Consider the following 20,556-nt stretch of genomic DNA (forward strand, 5'->3'; position numbering starts at 1 on the left):
GGAGCAGGTAACTGCCAGCAAATGTTTTAAATTTCTGATTTTTTTTTTTTTAATTGACTTTAAGGCATTGATACAGCAAAGTAGTAACGACATAACTGGAGATGCTTATACAATGGAACTTCTTAAAACTTTTCATTTGAAATTTTTACTTTCTAAATATATCCAAAGACCTTGACCACAATAATTGCTATCAAATCCCAACCTTCTCCTTAAAAAAGATTTTGCTGCATAGATTTCAATAGTTGCATCATCCGTTTTGGATGAACAGAATAAATATGGGAATAAACAATGTCTGTTTCAACAAATACCAAGTAATTTTGGTGACAAACAAATATGTTTATGCTCTTTTATAATAACCTCAGAATTAAATAGAAGACATGGTTATAAGGCCGGTGATGTCACAAATCCCAGTCTAAATAATCTGTAACTCGTTTGTCATGTCATTCGTTCTAACACAAGCTTACAAACTTTGTGGTCTATATCATCTCACATAGCTAACAGATCACTGACATTATTTGGTGGGATAGAAAATGATATACAAGTCTACACAAAATGCCCCGAAAGTACACTTTTGTCTTAACATCCAGAAATTCAGCATGCTGATCCCAGGATGAAGGCAAGAGACATCAGCCATTTTGGAAAAAAACAAACATTATGTTAAAGAATTATGGCCACTATACCAATGCCAGCTGGACAGTTCACAAAATGTAATCGCATGCAATGGCGAGTCAGCTCCTAAAGTCGGAATTAACAACCTCACACCATTAGGCTACCATCACTACCAAAACAATAGCTTTTACACAGAAGTCAGTGAACCTTTCAATGGTCTTTCTAGTACATAATTGGTTTAACGTTGTGAAATTAATCACAAAACCAGACAACTCTACCCTCTGACAGTATTCACTGTTGCCCCCCATGTTAATGAAAAAACTACAGTCACGCAGTCAAGTGATGAAGAGTTATAAATGTAGAAGTGGATTTGCAGTATGCGTCTTCAGCAATTTTAACTTGCGACCAGCCATACTGTAGCTCCAGCTGTGCGAAAGCAATCAGTCTGCATTTGACAACCTCACTTCTGGGTCACTAAATGCATGTGGCTGGGCCTAGGTCAAGCATGTCAGTGGATTACATACCTAGTTGGTGTCGAATGGAGTCTAGCAGTGTTAGCACAGCCTATTTCATCTGCTTTAATCTGAGATGTGGTTTTTATTACAGCGTGACTAAAACTGATAAAAACTGTGATTTTTCTTTACAAACTTGTCAAATACATTCTTACCTGATAATTTGTATTTAATTTTCCATTTAGAAAGTAACAAGGTGCAGATAAAAGGGAGAGAAGATCTAACTTTTTTTACAGGCAACCTCACAGGTTATTCAGATACTGTTACATAATTGATCATTAAGTGTGGATCACGCAGAAATACAGTTCTGTGAGAATTTTAATGATTTGCCCAATCATAGTCAACAGTATCTGTGCCAGACATCCCCTGCAATGTCTTGGCAACATGACAATACTGACTGTTGCATGTAGCATCCAGAAGCTCAGCTTCTTCTGATTTCACAAACATTTATTTTTTTACAGTGCCCACGTCTCTACAAAAAGGATTTCACCCAAAAGCACTTTTCACAAACCTAATTGCAGGTCCTCAATGATCAAAAATGTCATTTGCAAATGTCCAAAAATCATGATGTATCTCCTCCATATTTCTGATGAATTATGATGAAGTTAGAACTTTCAACGACATTCATTTTTTACTCTTAAGCCACTCCAGCGTAGCTTAGGCCTTGTGCACTGTATCACTTCTGCTGAAAGGCGAATTTTTAGGTCTGAAGCAGATTTTCCTGTAAGATTTGCTAGTACTTTGTTCAATCTATGTACCCAACAGTCACTAATGCTAATTGCTATAACAGACTCCTTTACAATGTTGTAAACCTCAGCTCTCAAATCATTGGTGAGCTTTTATAACCTCTGGCACAGCTTTGAACCCCGTATATCCCGAGGAAGGCCTGTGCCACCACTGAAGACCCATCTTATATCCTTCATGAGTCTTTTGAACTTTTGCCTTCAGGAAGATATTTTTGCTGTCCACAGTGCAACACAAACATAAACAAATTTAGCTTTTTTTCCAGAGGTCATCAGGTTTGCAAACAACTATCAGGTTTGTAAAGAACTATTATTAATATTATGTCTATTGGATAGAGCCCCCTCTACGAATGTGCATGTACTTTAATATCTTCTTAAATATTACACGCTGTTACTTTCAATAATTTTTATGGTCCAGTTTCTGTTTTTATTCATTTATTCTTAATAATGTTGTTTTATTTGTTAGTGTTGTATGTTGCACTGTTTGCTGCTTAAAGTTCCCCCTGGGGATGCATAAAATATTTTGAATTGAATTGAACATTATGCTGCTACCACCGTGTGTGACAACAGGGATGGTGCTCACTAAATCATGCACAATGTTGGGTTTGGCATTTGAGTTTTTAATACTTTGCATTTTGAACAAAAATTTCCAATCTTGTTCCAATCTCACAACCCTGTTTGCCATATTTGCAGTAACATTTAGGCACTTTGTTGCAGAGTCCATGAAAGGTTTGATTTTTTTGTTCCAATCAAGCATTTTCTGCTACAGTATCTTAATCTCTGCGACTTAATTGCTTGTGGTCTCACTGTGGCATCCTAATCAGTTTCATCCTTGTTTAGCTGATCATTCAAAATAATGTAGTGAATTTCAAGCAAACATTCAACCCTCACTGATGGACCTTACACAGATATTTATCTTAAAATCAAGTGAGTCACTATTATTACAAACAGCCATGTTTCTCAACTAACTTCAGGACTCGTTAGCATACGTTTTGTGCCTAAATTAATTTAGGTTTGCCACAACAAAGTATTTGAATACTTACGCAATCTTGACTTTTGCATTTTTCTTTCGTATTTGGCAATTAACATGTAAAGCATTCAGGAATTAATCTGAATTTAAATATGCAATAACTACAATCATTTAAACTAAAACAACCATTGTTTCAATGAATTATAGTACATGGTTCTACATAAGATAAGATAAGATTACTTTATACGCCACATTCAATTTCTTGCATTAGGAATTCGTTGCATTAGGAGCCCAACGGAGTAGGATTTTTCTGCCGGCCACTGGATTGGAACCGGCAACCTTCCAGCCACAGGCGCAGATCCTTAGCCACAGAGCCACAGCTCCACCCCTTACATTGCCAGTAAGTGTTTAGCAATAGCACAATTTAAGTATTTTAGCTGTTCTTTGAAAAGAAAAACTTGCTATTGCATTAGTGATACTAAAGGCAAACACAGACGCCAAGGCTAGATAAAGAGAGCAATATTGCTATGCTCAGTGCATTCTAGAACACTGGATGATAATATGCAATTAATAATTAATAGAAAAATGTCTTCTAAACATTGTTCATTTTGCCTGCACAGTTTGCAATTTAGATCTTTAGATGGTTGGAGGTTCATTAAGAGGAACATGGGTACTGTAAAGACTTCAATACTTCCCTGCAAGCTCTGTTATCTCACACAAGAATAAAGGGGGACAAGTTTAAAATCATCATCTGATGGCCTTTTGAAGCCAGACCTAATGAGTCAACATTCTATCCAGGACTACACAATAGGCTCACTATGATAAATGGGATACTCCCTGATTAAATCATGTTTAACCTGGTAGCAGGAAAAAAATCATACAAGCCAAAGACTAATTATATAAAACAGTCATACAAAATAATCCCCAAGCAGGTAGCAAATAATTTATCATGCATTCTTCAAGCATGTTGCCAATTCAAAGCTCAAAATTAAATTCAAAATTAAAGACTGGAAGTAAGTTTCACACAGATAAAAGAGCAACAAAATAATGAACAAGAGAGAGAGTTTATTTTCACAGAATAAAGATATTCTATGCTTTGCTTAAATTATCATTAGTTACAGTAAGTTCTTGATATCAGCTATGCCTACGGTATACAGTATGTTCTCACACACAGCTTTTAGATGAAGTGATTTCATCACAGCAGTTGAGTCATTTGGCATTTAACACGAACACTTTACCTTCAATACATAATCAGTATTTAACACAATAACATGATGTGGTACGTAAAAATACAAATAAAAAACAAAAAGAAGTCTCTGAGATGTCTTCATTTTGATTTGTTCTAAGACTTATGACTCCTATAGTTAGAACTTATGATTGTCCTCCTGCAGCTTCTTAAGGGACCCATAATTCTAATATTCACAATAAGAAATAAATCTGCATTTCACTGCCACATACTGTTTAATTTACCATTTCTGATTTGGAAACAAGACATCTCATTTTCTGGTAAGTATTGATACATAAGTTGCATTCTAAAGATCACTCTACAGTTATTACACAAAATTGGATGCAGAAAGATTTCAGATAACATTCTGCTTAAAAAGGATACTTCCATAGCCTGTGCCACCACTAAAATGAAGCTATGCTATGCGAGATGACAGTTTTTTTAACACTATAAAATTCATATGAATTCAGTGTTTCATCACAGCATTTTAAACAGTGTCACACGTATTTCAAATACAGCAAGTTTTACAAGATTTGCAGAGGCTGATTTTGGCAAGCTGTAAGCCTAGATGCCTTTCTTTCATTTAACCTTAAATTGAACTGAAGTTTAATTAAGTACTGTATCTGCAAATGGGCTATATGCTTTTCAGTAATAAAGTTAGTGAAAAAGTGTCCAAGACAATACTGAACTTAAATGCATTGCTACTGTAATGACTTTAGACTAACATAAGATCACTGTTCATTTTTGGTATCAGTATCAAGTTAAGCTACAGTACGTGAAGCCCATACACTTGATCAGACTTTCTCAACAGTTTAACACAGCTGTGCTTTAATTATGTCAACCAAAGATGGGAAATCTAAACTTAGTGAAGCTAACTAAATTCTGTATCCTGCTGATTTCAGAACTAAATTACTGTTATTTTATTGCTATTTTAAAGTAAATTAAGAACAAAATAAAAGTAATAAAACCTGAAGATGCCATTTATCCCATTTCAGTTCATTTGGTTGCTAATCTTAAGGTTCTCATCAAGCTGTATTTTGATGGAAGCCAGGGTACCAACTTCAACAATATGGCTGGTGAAGTTTTAACAGGTTTAACTGTTGCAAAGGGTTACTGTCTTGTTGAATCCGCAGCTCTTTCATAACAGGGATGATATAGATTGACACAGCAAGGCAGGTGATGTTCATTCAATATACATAGCAGATTACAGTATACCTCTAATTAACAGATAGATGCTCTTAAGGATGTCAAACAGCCATGCTAATCTTTATTGATTTTATAGGTCAGAGTCCTTTCATTGCTTCCCTGTGTAAGAATGCATATTTAATCCCTGCTTCTAAAATCTAGTTAAGAATTCACATGGCTGCACGTTTCTCTGGTTACAGGGTTTTGACACAAACTCAGTGCTTTTTCTGCAACACCACAGGGATTCTTCCTGCTATTTAGCTGTACTTTTACTCTGGTGGCCTAAATATTGCATTGCTTTTCTGACATAAATAAGTAAAAGCTGCAGGCCTGTATTCTTGCACTGCTTGTATTAATTTTTGTTTTCATGCTTTCAGTATACGGCAATGATCTGGAGATTTTCCATATGCAAATATTGACATTAGTTAGGATACAGCAATGAGAGGTGTCGTCTTGAATTATGAAGCAATACTTATATTTAGCAATAAACTCATTTTGAATTTAGAAAAAAAAACTGTTGTAACAGTAGTTTCCAGTTTCATATCTCTTGAATGCAATGTCAGCAACTGACACACTTAGAACACTTGTATTACAGGTTTCTCTAGAAATCTCTATCATTCAACCATGGCCTACCATACATAGCAATGAAAAAAACATTAAACAGTTGCCATTAGTTAAGGTACTTAGGAGTATCTTAATGGTTTGCAATTATCTTCATGGTGTTAACAAGAAAAACAAAGAAGCCGTTGTTCCCTGGCACAGTACAAAGGATTATATTCAAGACCCTGATGACAGTAGATATGCACTTGGAAACTTGAAGAGGTCAGAATGCAAGCCTCTTACACAGTGTACTATTTATTTTCTGGATTAAGTGTAACATCAACACATTGAGAAATCCGTCAACACTACTTGCTGGAAAATTATACCGTGCCCTGTCATTCCACTTGCTCTTTGCAGATATCATTGCAAATACATATTGGGTCCATTAGGTTTTCAGTATTATTATGAGCTGATGATTTAACTGGAATCACACAAGAATGGCTTACAGTGAGAGGTGATGACGAAAGCTGTATTCAGCTATCTGAAGGAACAGCAAAAATGGAAGAGAAAGGAGATAGCACATGAGGCAGATTGCCCTGTGCAGCCAGATTGGAAACCACCGTGACAATGGAGGTGGCACTAGAGGGCAGGAATGGAGATATTTTCTCTTGTGTCTAGCTCACCTAATGCAAACAGCTCCCTAATTCAATAACTATGAACTGAATGAAATTTGAAAGTTCAAATGGTTTTAGATGAATAGTAGGGTGCAGCTGTGTTACACAAAGGAGAATCATAGAGGTAGAAGAGAACAGTGGATGTAGCTGCATTATATTTGTAAACACCCAAAGAAGGCTCCACAGCCGAAACGCTGAGGGTCTTTTTCTTCTCTTTTCCAACATGGAATAAATCTTTACTTGTTCAGGTGGGTAGCTGTGTCAGCATGTGTAGGCTGCAAAGGAATAAGTAATAGATGTATTCCATGCTGAAAAGAGAAGAAAAAGACCCTCAGCGTTTTGGCCGTGGAGCCTTCTTCAAGTGTGAGAAAGGCAGGGGAGTAAGCAAGGGTAATGTAGCAAGAGAACAAAAGCTGGGAGAGAGGAGGAGCGAGGGGCGGGAGAAAGGAAGGCCAATCAGGAGGTGTGACGTTAGGATAGGTGAAGAGAGGTGTGAAATGAAACCTTCAATGAATAGAAGGTCCCTCCTGCTTCATTACCTTTGCTTACTGCCCTGTCTTTCTCATTGTGTTTTCTTTCTTCTCTTTTCAGCATGGAATAAACCTATAACTTGTTCCTTTATAAAGCTTTACTTGTTCCTTATAGTTGTAAATGCTTTTTCTCTAGTGAGAGAAAAGACATAGCTATCCCAGAAAGTAAGACGGGATTAGTTTTATCACTGTGGCTATAAAACAGATTTTCGTTTGTTTTTTTGTTATAAATCTAGTTAATGCAAACTTGTTTCTATCCGGCTCTGTATGTACACAGGCGGTCTTGTTTAATGCGTAAAGGACCCCCACAGCCACTGCACCAAAAGCAGGGAACTTCCATACACTAAATATCAAGAATAGCTGGAGATTCATATGAAGTTCTAAAACTTTGAGCAATTTTACTTTGACCTCTTAAGCATGCTATTTGTTCAATTAAGTGAAAGACCATTCAAAAGGAAAAATACCAACTTCCAAATACCAAATTCCCGATTTGAACTTGACTTAAGGGTCAAAACTCACATGTTCCACATCTTTATAAATCAATTTAAGGATGCATTATAGATAGATAAGACTTTATTGATCCCGAAGGGAAATTGATTAACTATATTAATGAGTTATAAGATGCTGGATTGTAGATCAAGACTGACCATACTACAATACATCAAGCACATACTCCAAACCCAGATAAATCAAGTGTCTCAGAAATTAGATGTCAGACTTAAAATATATCAATCAAAACGCAAAGAATAGAGTATGCTATAGTTCAGGAAATTCATAGAACAATTACAATTCAGTCTTATATAATGAAATCAGAAACCTACATGCAAACAAAGAAGTAGTGATAATGAGAGATTTTAATTTTTCTTTTTGGGGAAACTCCAACAGGGCATCAACAGATAAAACTGAAATGGTAGGCATTGCTAATTACTTATTTTCTTAATTTAAACTGTACAGGTAGAGTTCAAAATAAAGGTTTAAAATTTCAGGGAGAGCAGACTACAGATGAATGAGTCCACTTAGGAGAAGTAGAATGGGATAGGATCGATATGGAATAAGTAAAGAATTGAAGGTAACCACTTACAATATATTCTGCTAGAAGCAGACAGATCCATCGCACAAGTAAATCAAAATTTAGAAATTGGTAGCCCACGTGGTTGGAAAAAACAATTAAAAATAAGGACAAAAATAAATGTTTATACAATAAATTACAAGCTTTGGTAAAAAAGGACATTAAAAAGGCGCAAAGACAAAAAGAAATATTACAATCTAAGCTAATTTTTTTCAGGTTTGAAACAGCGATAGAAGAGTAAAAATTGAAAATGTTTCCTAGAAATAACAATGCAAAACATTTAGAAGATGAAAGAGAAATGGCTCATGTACTAAATGGATATTTGAGAAAACCTAAACCAAATAATTGTCTAGGCAGTCTTTGTAGGAGCCCGTGTTGCATTATGGACCAGACATGGGATCTTAAGACACTAGGAAATCCATTTTGATAAAATAACTTAACTTCCTATTTGAGCTACAAAATACTATACAGTAGCTTTGGTCTTCTGCAGTAAAATGCAAAGTTGTATAGTAACTCAAAGAACGCCTTTGCTTTCATCTCAATTAATGTTACTCCATGGAGTCCTGATGATGATGGGTTTCCCACTCATCAGGCAAGGACTACCTACTGTAGGAACTGACAGTACTTGAAAACAAAGGGATGGAAAAGGATCAGGAAAGTTCAAGAAGCAGCTCAGTCTCCAAAATGTAAGAAAACAGAATCTTGAACTTATATTGGCTGCAAAATTTGGAGAGTTTTAAAGGCGATATATAGTTTGTAAATGTTTGGAAGCATATGCACACTCAAGTGGACAGCAGACAAAAGTGCAACAAGGCTTCTATTTGAATGCAGCTATGAGAAAGCAGTGTGTTTCACATGAAGTAGGGATACAGAGGGAGAACCTACGCAACGCACCTGCTGAAAAATGCTGAAGCAGCAAGCCAGAAGCAGAATTATGGAGTGTACTGCCAGCGCAGTGGGACTGCAGATTGTTTTGTTTTAGGACTCAAATGAGGAACTATGGCTCATACATCTGGTTACATTTTAAATAGAATGTTAGCTTTTTATAGCAAAAATGACCTACATTGGAGAAAGGTTTTAATTGATCAACTAACAAATGCAAATTCTTCTGAATTCCATGAATCTAAAGATTGTTTTGATGTAATATCAATATAACAATTAAAAACAGTGATGGTGAATAATCACTATATTAAATGTCATAAAAACAGTAAGCAGTGAAATTCTTGGGAAGATAACTCTGCTTTCTTGATCAATATATGTTGAGTACTGTAGTTCAGGTGGGTAGCTGCGTGAGCATGTGTAGGCTGAGAAGGAACAAGTAATAGGTTTATTCAATACTGAAAAGAGAAGAAAGACAACAAAATGTGTCAGCTGTAGAGCCTTCTTCAGGTGTTTCTTCTCTTTCTCTTCCTTCTCTTTTCAGCATGGAATAAACCTATTACTTGTTCCCATATATTTTGAGTACTTCTATATAACAAGTACTTATTTTTTAAAGACCCTTTCCATCTTAGCATGCCACTGTACAGTACATTTACTGACCAGCTATGACAAAGGGACTGCAAGGGCCTTGGAAGAAAAAGAAATTCAGCTTAGCTACAGAGCTAGTCAGAAAAGATTGATGAATTTACTAGATTACACCAAAATGCCTTACATATAGTTTTCGTACATCTGTAAAGATGTATTTTGCAGAGGATATAGCAAATTCTTCCACAGGCTGACAGAATATTGAAGGTTTACTTCCGTTAAAATTACAATTAATGCAGATGAAGGGGGAGTAAATCAATAAACAGTTTTAGACAGAAAGTGGCAAGGATTGAAATATTCCACAATAGCTACACAAATAATTATGAAATTACAATTTCATTCTCAAGAACAATCTCATAAAATCTTAAAGGTTAAGCACAACCGTGCCTGGCCAGGTCTTGTCTAAGAGATCTCCAGAGAACATCAGGTTGCTGATGACCATTGAGATAGCAAAGAAATCCCAGAATTCCAAACCACTATGTCTCACTATATGCTGTAAGCAGTTTTCTCTCTTGGACAAGATGTTGAATATTAAAAAAGATGCAGTATCTACCCCTGGTTAAATTCAGGATGAAACTTTCTAAATCTAGCCAATTTAAAATTTACCTCTCCAAGTGTTGAAGTAATTTCTCACTTATCTTCCATGTAATAAGATTATCTTTTGAGCTATAAACTTGCAGCCACACATTACCCAGGGGAACTCCTTCCTACATAAAAAGCACCCTGGGTGTTAAGGAGGAACAGTAATGTAGAAAATTTATTATTACTATTTATCTGGGGCCCAAGAAAATCATTCAAGAGTTCAAAACTGGGATAAGGACTTTCATTCTTCACTTTCTATTAAATCAAAATATCAAATGCAATCAACACACAATATACCAAAATAATACCAAAAGATGAACACTTAAAAAATTTCAAATTAAATCACACTGAATCATAAATCAAAGTCATTTTCAGGATGAGGCATTTTTGGTCATCTTTCATGACAGGAAATAATTAACTTTAATGTACTTGCTCTGATGTGTTTAATAGGTACAGGTAACTATACCTTTAATGCAGCAAATGCTCTTGAGTTATCAACTGTAAAGAACCCTAAGACATAGTTTCTTAAACCTATAACATACAGTATACTGTAGGATATCAAATAATTTGTATGACTACTTTTGTTGGAACAAAACCTTAAGACGAGACCATCTAGGTATCAAGCCCTGCACCTACTATATGATCCTTCAACATTTATTCAATTGACACATAAAAGGAAGGTTTTTGAAGTAAACTGTAGACAAAGTAGTTTGCCATAAAGCATACAAATACAACACATTGATTTACTTTGGCTATGGGCTGCAGCTGAAGGGTCTCCATCAGTATTTGTTTATAAATACTTGCATAAAATAAGAACACAAATGCTATTAAATGCTATTAGCTTTATTTGAGTTTTATGGAGTTGGCTACGTTAGAAGGACAACTGCACAGCAAGGCAAGCAGTGCCTGAGGTCAACAAAGTTTCTCTCTTTCTTTTGCAATTACAACCCAGGCCACCAATGCTGAACACTTGAGGCAGTTTATCCAACATGATTTAAAAACAAAGAGCTAACTTAAATTATAAGGCGGACTGCCAATAAAAGCAGGTCAGTAAACTAATTTTAACATTATTGGAATTTATATCTCAGGAATTGGGAAGGCAAAACATTCAGCTGTTATCCAGCCACCAGAGTTGCACTGACATACAGTAAAACAAAACATGTGAATACAAGATTACCAAATCATAAGCTTTCCCTAAAATTGCCACTGATAATGTAACACATAGCAAGGTGTACTCAACTTGCAGCACTTCCTATTTACTGCATTCCTATTTACTATTTACTGCATTGTTACAACCAATTATTTAACTGATAATATTATGATGATTATTTAACTGATAATCAGCATGATCCATTAATCGTTAATGATTTGACTGTTTCAAAATTCTGTCATGAAGCAAATTACAAGGGCCACAACTTGAGAACCCTGATACAAGGGTAAATGTTTGGTTGGATGTGCAATGTCAAGCCCTTATGTTTTTAAGAAACTCATACATCATGGTTTATCTATGGTTACTGATAATGTTATTGGTATCAGAACCTGTCAGTGAACATGTTGCTTTGTACTACAGAGGGAATAAGAAGTTACACAGTTCATAATACGAACAATATGCTATACCCTGTTTTACAAGTTATCAGTAGACCATTTCCAGATGTTTAGAACAGCATTCAGTACTACATTTTTATCTACCTTAATCAATGGCTCTTTATTTGGCACAAGCTTCTGTGTTGGACAGCAGACGATATTTATTGCAATATCTTAAACTCATAGCAGGATGGATTAATGAAATAATGTTGTTATATTTAGTCTTTATACAGGTACACGCAGATCTATAAATAGACTGCATTTAAAGAACTGTCACGATAGTTTTACCATAACATCTTATATGTACGCAGAAATCCAGAATTCTGAGATTGTATTCCTCATCTCCCATGTGTATGCACACTGAATTCCATTTAAATCAGCGGTATCAAACTCATTTGTTACAGTGGATCTGATTTAAAATGTACTTCAAGGGGGCCATGATACTATACATTACAGTATTAACATCATGTTGGCAAAATGTATTGCAACAGCTTCAGGTGTCACAAAAGAAAACTTCAAGCCAAAGAAAATATGTATCTCCATCTGGAAAATATGAAATCATAAAAAAGCATTTAAAAGATATTTGTATTACCTTGAAATTACTTGAGATGTGCCACTATTCCACAGTTTACAATTTGTACTATATTTATCTTGCTAACAACAGAATTGGTTAAATGGGCTAATTAACCATCATAAACATGCTTAAGAACAATAATGTTCTTACAGCTTAAATAAGAGAGGCTTACCTTACTATTTTCATAATATGAAAAATTTGAATTACAGTTTGAGAAATTAATTACATTTGTAAACTAAGGGAGAAAGAAGTCTAGATTGTTTCAGAATTAGGATTTTAACTGTTCTTAACCTGAAAATGTTCAAACTGAAAGGGCCACTGCCTGATACAAATCACAATCGGCAATATTTCACATCTACAACTATTGCTATTGCTCTTTGGAAAGCAGCTACTTATTGTATAAATATTGTAAAACTTTAAACTCACTTCTACAAAGAAATATAAACTCACTAGTTGAACCACAAAACATTTTTGTTCTCTAACATAATTGCCTTGTTACTATGTATATATTTTAGAAGAACTAAAAACAATATTTGTGTCAGTAAGACAATGTCAGTAAGACCAATGGCGATTGAATTACTGAGCTTGCTCCGAAATTTGGATGAGTTTAAAGGAAGTACAGTATATGCACAGGTGTTGCTACGTCAATTATTTCCCAATTATTTCCCTCCTGGATTTATGTTCATCTATACAATGTATAGATGAACTAGAAAAGGTAGCATCAAACGTGTGTAGAGCGCATCAAAGGAAAATACAAGAACCACTTTCTTTTCAGAAAACATTTACACCTCTTTAGCTTCTACAGTGACTTTTTACTGTAGAAAAGAAGAATTCAGTAGAGTCAGCAGAGCACATGGTAAATCCTGTTCATTGGTATGGAATAGAAATAATATTAAATTGAACAATTTATTATTTATTTTAAAATGTTAATACACTAGTGAAGAGGGTGGTATCGCTGGAGCATAATTGTCTTCAGCTTGCATTTATGTCAGAGAGAAGGATTCTAAGGCCATAAGAAACAAGGACAAAACTTTGGTTGGTTATGGGATAGATGTCATGATGCTGTAAGGACGTGGATTTTACTTTGGTCCAAGGACACTCATTAGGTTTTGAGTGGATTTCTATTGTTACACCACAAATTTGGCCTGAAACAAAAGACCTTGTGGAAAAAAGCAGGAAATCTGTAGACCTGATAGGGGTTGAAATACTGTATGACTAGAGAGTAAATTTCAGCTCTTTCACTGAAGGGGATCTTACTCACTGACTTGGCACAGAGCAGTCGGAACACTGAGGCTATCTGTTATGTTCTTAATTCATTTAGTCCTTAACAAAGGCTGTTTATGTCCTCTTCTGGAACAAACAAGAAGACAAACCGTCACATTGGGGCAGCATTATTCAGGAAGAATACAAGAGACTCGGCTCAACTGTTCAGCTACAGTATAAGCTAAGATGTGCAACAGTGTAGCACATCCAGAAGAATACTCTGAATGTAATTTATTATTTTAATAATCAGAATTTTGAACATTTGCAACATAACCATTTATTTTACATGGCAGTGCACAATCAGAATGATGTCAGTTTAGAGTTTTAATTGTAATACATTCTGTTCCCACTTTGAAGGTGCCATTTTCTATAGGGAGAAATATGGTACAGTATAAATATGTAGTATCCACAGTATATATAGGCCAAGATCTACATAGCATTTACTGTATATATAGTATTATAACTCACAATCCATTTAACTTCCTCTTCCAGGGTACACAATGAGTGGTATAGATGCGGACAACTACAAGGGGGATTAACTATTTTCTGAGGAGGTCACAAAAGTGTTGTCTTTTCATAAAAAGAACTTGTGTTCTAATCTAATTTAATTCTGAGAGGGGAAAAATCCGGGATAATTAGATTAACGTTTACATTTATTTCCAATACAAGTTAGTCATAGATTTTACTCCTAAGTAATATCATTTACTTTTATGGAACACATGAATCACTGACTGGTGAACATTAAATTAAGTCAGAGTGACACAGTTGTTTCACTTTAGAAAGATTTACAGTGTGAGAGATTTGCTTTTTTGTTCAGGTCAAGACATCACAATGGAAAAGAAAACTAAAATGAAACCTTTTCTTGCTTGTGAATTACTTCTATAAGCAACCTCAGACACATAATGGTAGTAAACCTATGGACAAATGCAGGCTAAAAACTGAAATGAATGCAATACTACTGACAGGTTTTACCATACAGTATGTGCCAACGCCTTAAAGACAGAAATAAAGTAATTATCAAAATGAAATTTACAAAGTTTTTCTAAATGGTAGCCCATCAGTCAAAATAGACAGTAATAGCTTGGTTCAATATCTCTGGGGTAGAGTTTTAAATTATGATTGGGAAAGCCTCATCAATACCTGTTGATATTTCTTTTCTCCCCAGAGTTAAATATACTAATGTAAGAGTGACACAGCACATGTGAATACTATCTGTTAAAGTACTGCTTAGTATCTTCAGTATTAGAATATGAGAACGTAAACAGTATGAACAATGATTTTCAATTACAAAGACAAAGCTCAACCTTAAGATTTTTATACATCTTTTATTCATTTTAAATAGTGAAATAACTATACTGTTAAAACCTGTAAATAAAACCAGTTCAGACAAAGAGTGAAGAGGCAGTCTTGCTGACAAGAATGCCAATTATCTAGGGCCAGAAAAACACATTCTTTGTGACCCAATTTTCTGTAACTGATTGTTACAGTACATCTGCAAAGGACAAGTTCATCCAGGAACATTTCTGAGAAGATATAAATGGTGTGTAGGAAACAAAGGGTTTGGCCATGATTTTATAGTGCTATTAAAGTTCTGGAAGTTATTTTAATTAAAATATCTAATGGCTAGAAAGTGCAATTCTTGCACCCAGTACTTATGGGATAGATTTCAGGTTGCAGCAACCCATACCAGAAATGGGCAGCTTTTGATAATGGATGGACAGACAAATTCCATTATTTTTATATTAGCAATATTCAACTTACCATTACTTATTTTTTAAGCATATGTTTTATTTGTACTGATCCCTTCACTATTCACCAGAAATCAGATATGCAAGAAAGAAGGCAGATTGTCTTTAGAATGTTCAATAAAATATAAGCTGAAATGCATTGCTATTTTTGGGCTTTAGAAGTAGGCCACAAGACTTTTAAAGTAAAAGAGCTACTTAACAGATAAAACAAAACTTAAATGAAGTATGATAAATGTTGTAATTAATATACTGTAAGAATATAAATAGAGTTATTATATTTTTTCTTACTTGATTATTGGAACTTGAGTTCCCAGTGATCTCCCTGGTTTCAGTGTTCATTTTGAAGCATATACTGTATAAACATTAAAGTGAATGAACAGTTAAAAAAATTAATGATTAAAAACACTGTAACCTCAGGGTGTACAACAGCTGTGTTTTGGTTTTTATTTTTATTTTTTACTTAGGGAAGAATTCAGATCTACAAAGGATAAGTGTGGGAGAAAAATGTTTTTACAGCATTCACAGTGCACTGCTTGAAACAAAATATGATCTTCAAAGTGCACAGACAATCTTTTATAAACAAATGCACAGAAAAACTAATACAGCATGCTGAAGAATTGTGAATGACCCTTCAGTACAACAGATTCAATGCATCCTGAAAAGACTTACTGTACACTACCTTCTTAAAAAGTACCAATTGTTGTTGCTGTTGTTGTGGTCAAGGAAAGGTCTATAGCATGTTTATTGATAACCCAACAGCATTGGCAAAGAGAATGTGCTTAGATAATCCTAACATTGTCATTAAATAACCAATGGGAACTATCAGGCATCTCACAAAGTACTGTGTACTGCAGTAGTGAGGGATTGTAGAACTGGCAAAAACCTACTCCCAGTCAAGTGTTCCAAAAGTTATCTGTTGTTCTTGTTAACTTATATTTAATTTGATATTTTCTGACAGAATAGGACTGTTTTCATTATGAGGAGGTTCAAATACAGAGAATTGCTTGTTTTTATGCACCAGGTTGTATTACAAAATATTAAAACTTGCATTTATTAAAAATGGAAAAACTAATTTCAGTGCTCAGTCCAAGGGATAGTGTTATATACAGCCATGCGTTTTCAGAGATTAGCGTCTGCTTTCCCTTATCCCTACTGTTGTATCACACGGATCCCACAGTAGAGCATGCCTCAGCTGTACAAAGTAATGATATAAAAGAACAGATTTAATTAATTATTAACACCTTCCTGCCCATTTCTAAAGCAATCTCCCTTAGGGACTTCGAATTGTGATCATGGAATGCCTAGATTATGCAATACAGAAGTACATGTAAGTCTGACAAGTTAAAATAATGGGCTTTTGATAAAAGCAGGCATTTACAAAACCCATAGACTTGCTAAATTACATGCTACACTAAGGGCCAGATTAAAGAAACAATCCGTACAATCACAAATTCTAAGTGTTAAAAACCAACTGAAATCAGTTGCCCAGCATATCTGTACAATGAGCCGGGTGACAGCCATCATCTGTACTGAGGTCAGTACTTGACAGGGGACAGGTTCAAAATCCAACGTTAACACACTGACCAATGTTAACTGGACCCATTTTTTGGAAAGAGAAATTAAACTCTCTTACCAGTGGAATGTTAAACAAAAGAAGCATTTGTGCTGCTCATGGCTGTAAAAGTAATACATGTTTCTAGAAAAATCTGCAACACCTCGCCACCTAAACGTATGAACAAAATAAATGTTATTATCAATGGCCCAGCATTAGCCTCCAAGAAGAAAAAAAGAGGATAATCGACTGAGTTCTAAATTTTCCGTGTTTTTTGTCTTATTTCTGCAGTTGTAAAAGACTACCCACCACAATAGACATTATGCACCAGCAGCCTCACTACATGACAGATCAGGTAGAGACGTGAAATTGGTTCACCAATTGAATTAAAGGGGAATTAAGGATTAGGCCACACTGTACAAAGCCAAAGCGGAATTTAGGCAGGACATCCTAGAGGGTTAGACCCCCTACTCTTTCAAAAAAAGATTTTGTTATGGAACTGTAGTCAGGACCTTGGTTTAATGTATCGTCTAGAAGTAAGTAATAGAACTCTTCATCTAAAACAAAATAAATTTTGAAGTAGAGGTCTTTACTAATATCATTTATTGAAATACATCCTTTGTACTTGGAATATCATATTTATACATACTAAAAAGTTGTTGGCGGGCTTCCAAGCTGTCTGTAAAATTAATTTCTAAACTTTAGGATTTTCAATGTTCTGAAACCCCACCAACAAAAAGTTAGTGATGGTGCCACAGTATAGTACTGTACGTTAACTGATTCAAGACCCAAAGCAACGATGCCCATGAGCTCTCATGCTAACTCCATAAACATGTGGCTTAGGCTTCAATATCTGCTTTCTGAACGATCTACCAAGGAGCAGTTTTACGAACATAAAATTACATCTTATCTAGCAATCTATAAAAAGATAGTTTTATCTGAATGCATTATGAGATTAATTTGGTATTACATACAATATAACGTGCCTTAGTTTTACACATACTGTACAAAAAAAAAAGCCATTAAGCACATCCCTGCACTTGGTGCGCAAGGCAGAAATACATTTCTCTTGAGATAGTTCTGAAGGCTGAAGGAGCAAATCTTGAAACATTACATAATGTCTTGAGACATAAGCATTTTTACAGAAAATACCAAAACTGAAGTTTTTCCTTTTACAGAAGGTGGTGGTCCCAGTTCATACACGTTTTGGGATACAGTTACAGTGGCAGAAATCCTTCTTTGCCTACCCAATTAACAAAAAACACTACAAGGAAGGGGGAAAATGGCTCCTATTGTTTGCTTCTTGATCCAATTATTTGTACAAGTACTCAGTCATGCTGAATACATTATTGGAATTCAACATCTGTGCATGCACTTTTATCGACCAGCATATTAATAGTATGGCATTATATTGTATCTTAAATGTAATTAATAAAATCTGAAATAACTTTAATTACCATCCACTCTGAACGTGGAAAACGTACTCGAGGTTCTTTACAAATATACAGTACATTATCTATAGCCTAACAGTGCCCTGAGTATGAAGACATAAAACATGCAATTAAGGAGCTTTATGAAATGTTCATCTTCTACTACTTTTTATATCTTTCTTTAAAAGTAAATTATATTCATCAATATATAAATGCATGCTTCTTCTCTTTTCGATAAATTCAGAAGAAATTAACATTAGGTAAAACCATACAAAGTAAACAGAAATGTGTTCACTTGACTGCCTTTTCCCCAGGGACGGGAGCTATTCTTGGTTTGTTAGTCTGTCCCAGCCCCCATCTAGTCACACCAACATAGAAATATTGCTGATATACGGGGGGAAAATTCACACACTGTTCATGTAATATTACAATGGGCGAGCCCTGTTCACAAGCTATAGTCCTAAAAGCTACAGTATATTCTGGATCCTATCAAGGTGGTTTTTTTAAGGGTTTTCAAAATCCTGGTCTAAGACTGTGGTATTTAATACTGAAATTCCTCGACATGCCCTGAAAAGGACGAGTTAAATAAATTATATAGGTACAAAAATTAAACCGACTTGCCTAGTGCCATTTCATTTACCCCACCACGCCCAACATCTTTCTCCCGACACAGGTTTATACCTCTTCAATCGCATCTCGTACGACCTAATTTTAAAGCTTTTATACCCAGAAATGAAAAGCTGGTAGGGTTATGGAAATGACTGGCAAGCCTCGCGGGACGTTTTCTTTTAACCAACAAATCCTTCTATAGTTTCCAAGACTTCATCATAAGAACCAGGGATAGGCAGAGGATTAATCTCTCTTTTTGTTGTGCAATTTTTCATTCACCTTTCCTTCTACTGAGATGAAATGAGTAGATTTGCAGTGAACAGATCCGACTCTGATCAGACAATTATTAAAGACATAAACATAACTAAACAATAACATTACTGATGGGTCACAACTTTTCCATTAAGCTACTCAATACTGCAAATATATATGCCCAGATTAACCTTATTAATGAAAAATACGATAGAGATACACGAAGGTACTTATTTTTATTTAGCATAGCAGTTCTACACACCCCTGCGCTGCCTGAACTCATAAAATCTGCACTCCAAGGCGTGACACAGCTAAACCCAAGATTTCACATTACAAGTAGTAATAATCTAAAGTTCCGAAACAAATACAGTACTTCCTTTAGGAAAGCTACACAAAGCGTAAATAAACCTTCCCTTGTGTGACACATGAGAAATGCGTCGTAGCAAATAAAAAACACCTCCACAATGAATCCGGATATTCCCCCAAAGTAAAATCCACTTCAATCTCGGAAACAAGTTTCTCTAGTTAATAGAAATGTAGCTTATTCGGTAAAGAATAGTCTTACGCAACCTGATTGTAACACAAAAATATATTCGATCAAATGCAAATATTTGGACTTATGTCATGCCAGAAAAAACACAAGGAAACAGTAACTTGCAAGCCTCGTCCAAGCATGACAGCTCGGCAAGAACGTGACAAATAACTTTTAACATGTTAAAGGGTAATAACTATGCAAAAAGCTTATAAAGCAAGGAGTAAACCTCCGTGTTACACTTACGTCGTCTTCAGAAAGTCCATAGATGGGTTCGATATTCGTAGCCATATAGCCAAGGAGAAATTCATCCACGAAAACACTACTAGCTTAATGAACAATACGTGTCCTCCTAAACAATGAACGTGGTTGTACTATGCAGCACTATGAAAATCTTATCCTTTTGAGGGGCAAATGCAATCCTTGTGACCCACTTCAACGGATTCTTCGAAATGCTGCTCTTTTAGGGTTTTCCTTTCACCTCCAGTTGCGCTGCTCCCCGTGGTCCGAGTCTCAATTCCTGTAGCATTGTAACATTCACTTTATCTCAGCCAAACATGAAAACTCTCTTTTCTGACTGAAAACTAATTAAACCAACCACAAGGTTTCCATAAATACCAAGCGCACAGAGCTAGCCAATAAAAAGCAGGCGAAGGCGGTGAACATGATAACAATGTATCGGGCACTATAGGAGTATGGAGCAGCAGTTTCCTGAATAATACTGTGTAGTGCACTGCAAGCATTATTCTCGTCGCCTGGTTTTACAGCGTCCTCTTGTGTACTCAGTAGGCAACGTGGATGAACAAATTTTGCCCTTTTTTAACTTCAATAACTTGCACTTCTGTGAAC

General features: G+C 35.3%; 1 protein-coding gene across 4 annotated transcripts in view; it reads right to left on the reverse strand.

Moving 5' to 3' along the window:
- Positions 1 to 20,270, reverse strand: part of nedd4l (NEDD4 like E3 ubiquitin protein ligase) — a 109,606-nt gene extending 89,336 nt beyond the window's left edge. For 3 of the 4 annotated variants that reach the window (XM_088628945.1, XM_088628943.1, XM_088628941.1), the window contains exon 1: positions 19,954 to 20,270. In XM_088628945.1, the coding sequence (XP_088485071.1) occupies positions 19,954 to 20,018 (65 nt within the window). In that variant the 5' untranslated portion in view covers positions 20,019 to 20,270. The remainder of the gene's footprint in view (positions 1 to 19,953) is intronic. The other variant, XM_088628944.1, reaches the window with a different exon arrangement.
- Between the last annotated feature and the right edge of the window lie 286 nt (positions 20,271 to 20,556).

The sequence above is a fragment of the Lepisosteus platostomus genome, chromosome 4 (assembly GCF_059453375.1).
Source record: "Lepisosteus platostomus isolate fLepPlt1 chromosome 4, fLepPlt1.hap1, whole genome shotgun sequence".
In the NCBI taxonomy this organism is placed as follows: Eukaryota; Metazoa; Chordata; class Actinopteri; order Semionotiformes; family Lepisosteidae; genus Lepisosteus; species Lepisosteus platostomus.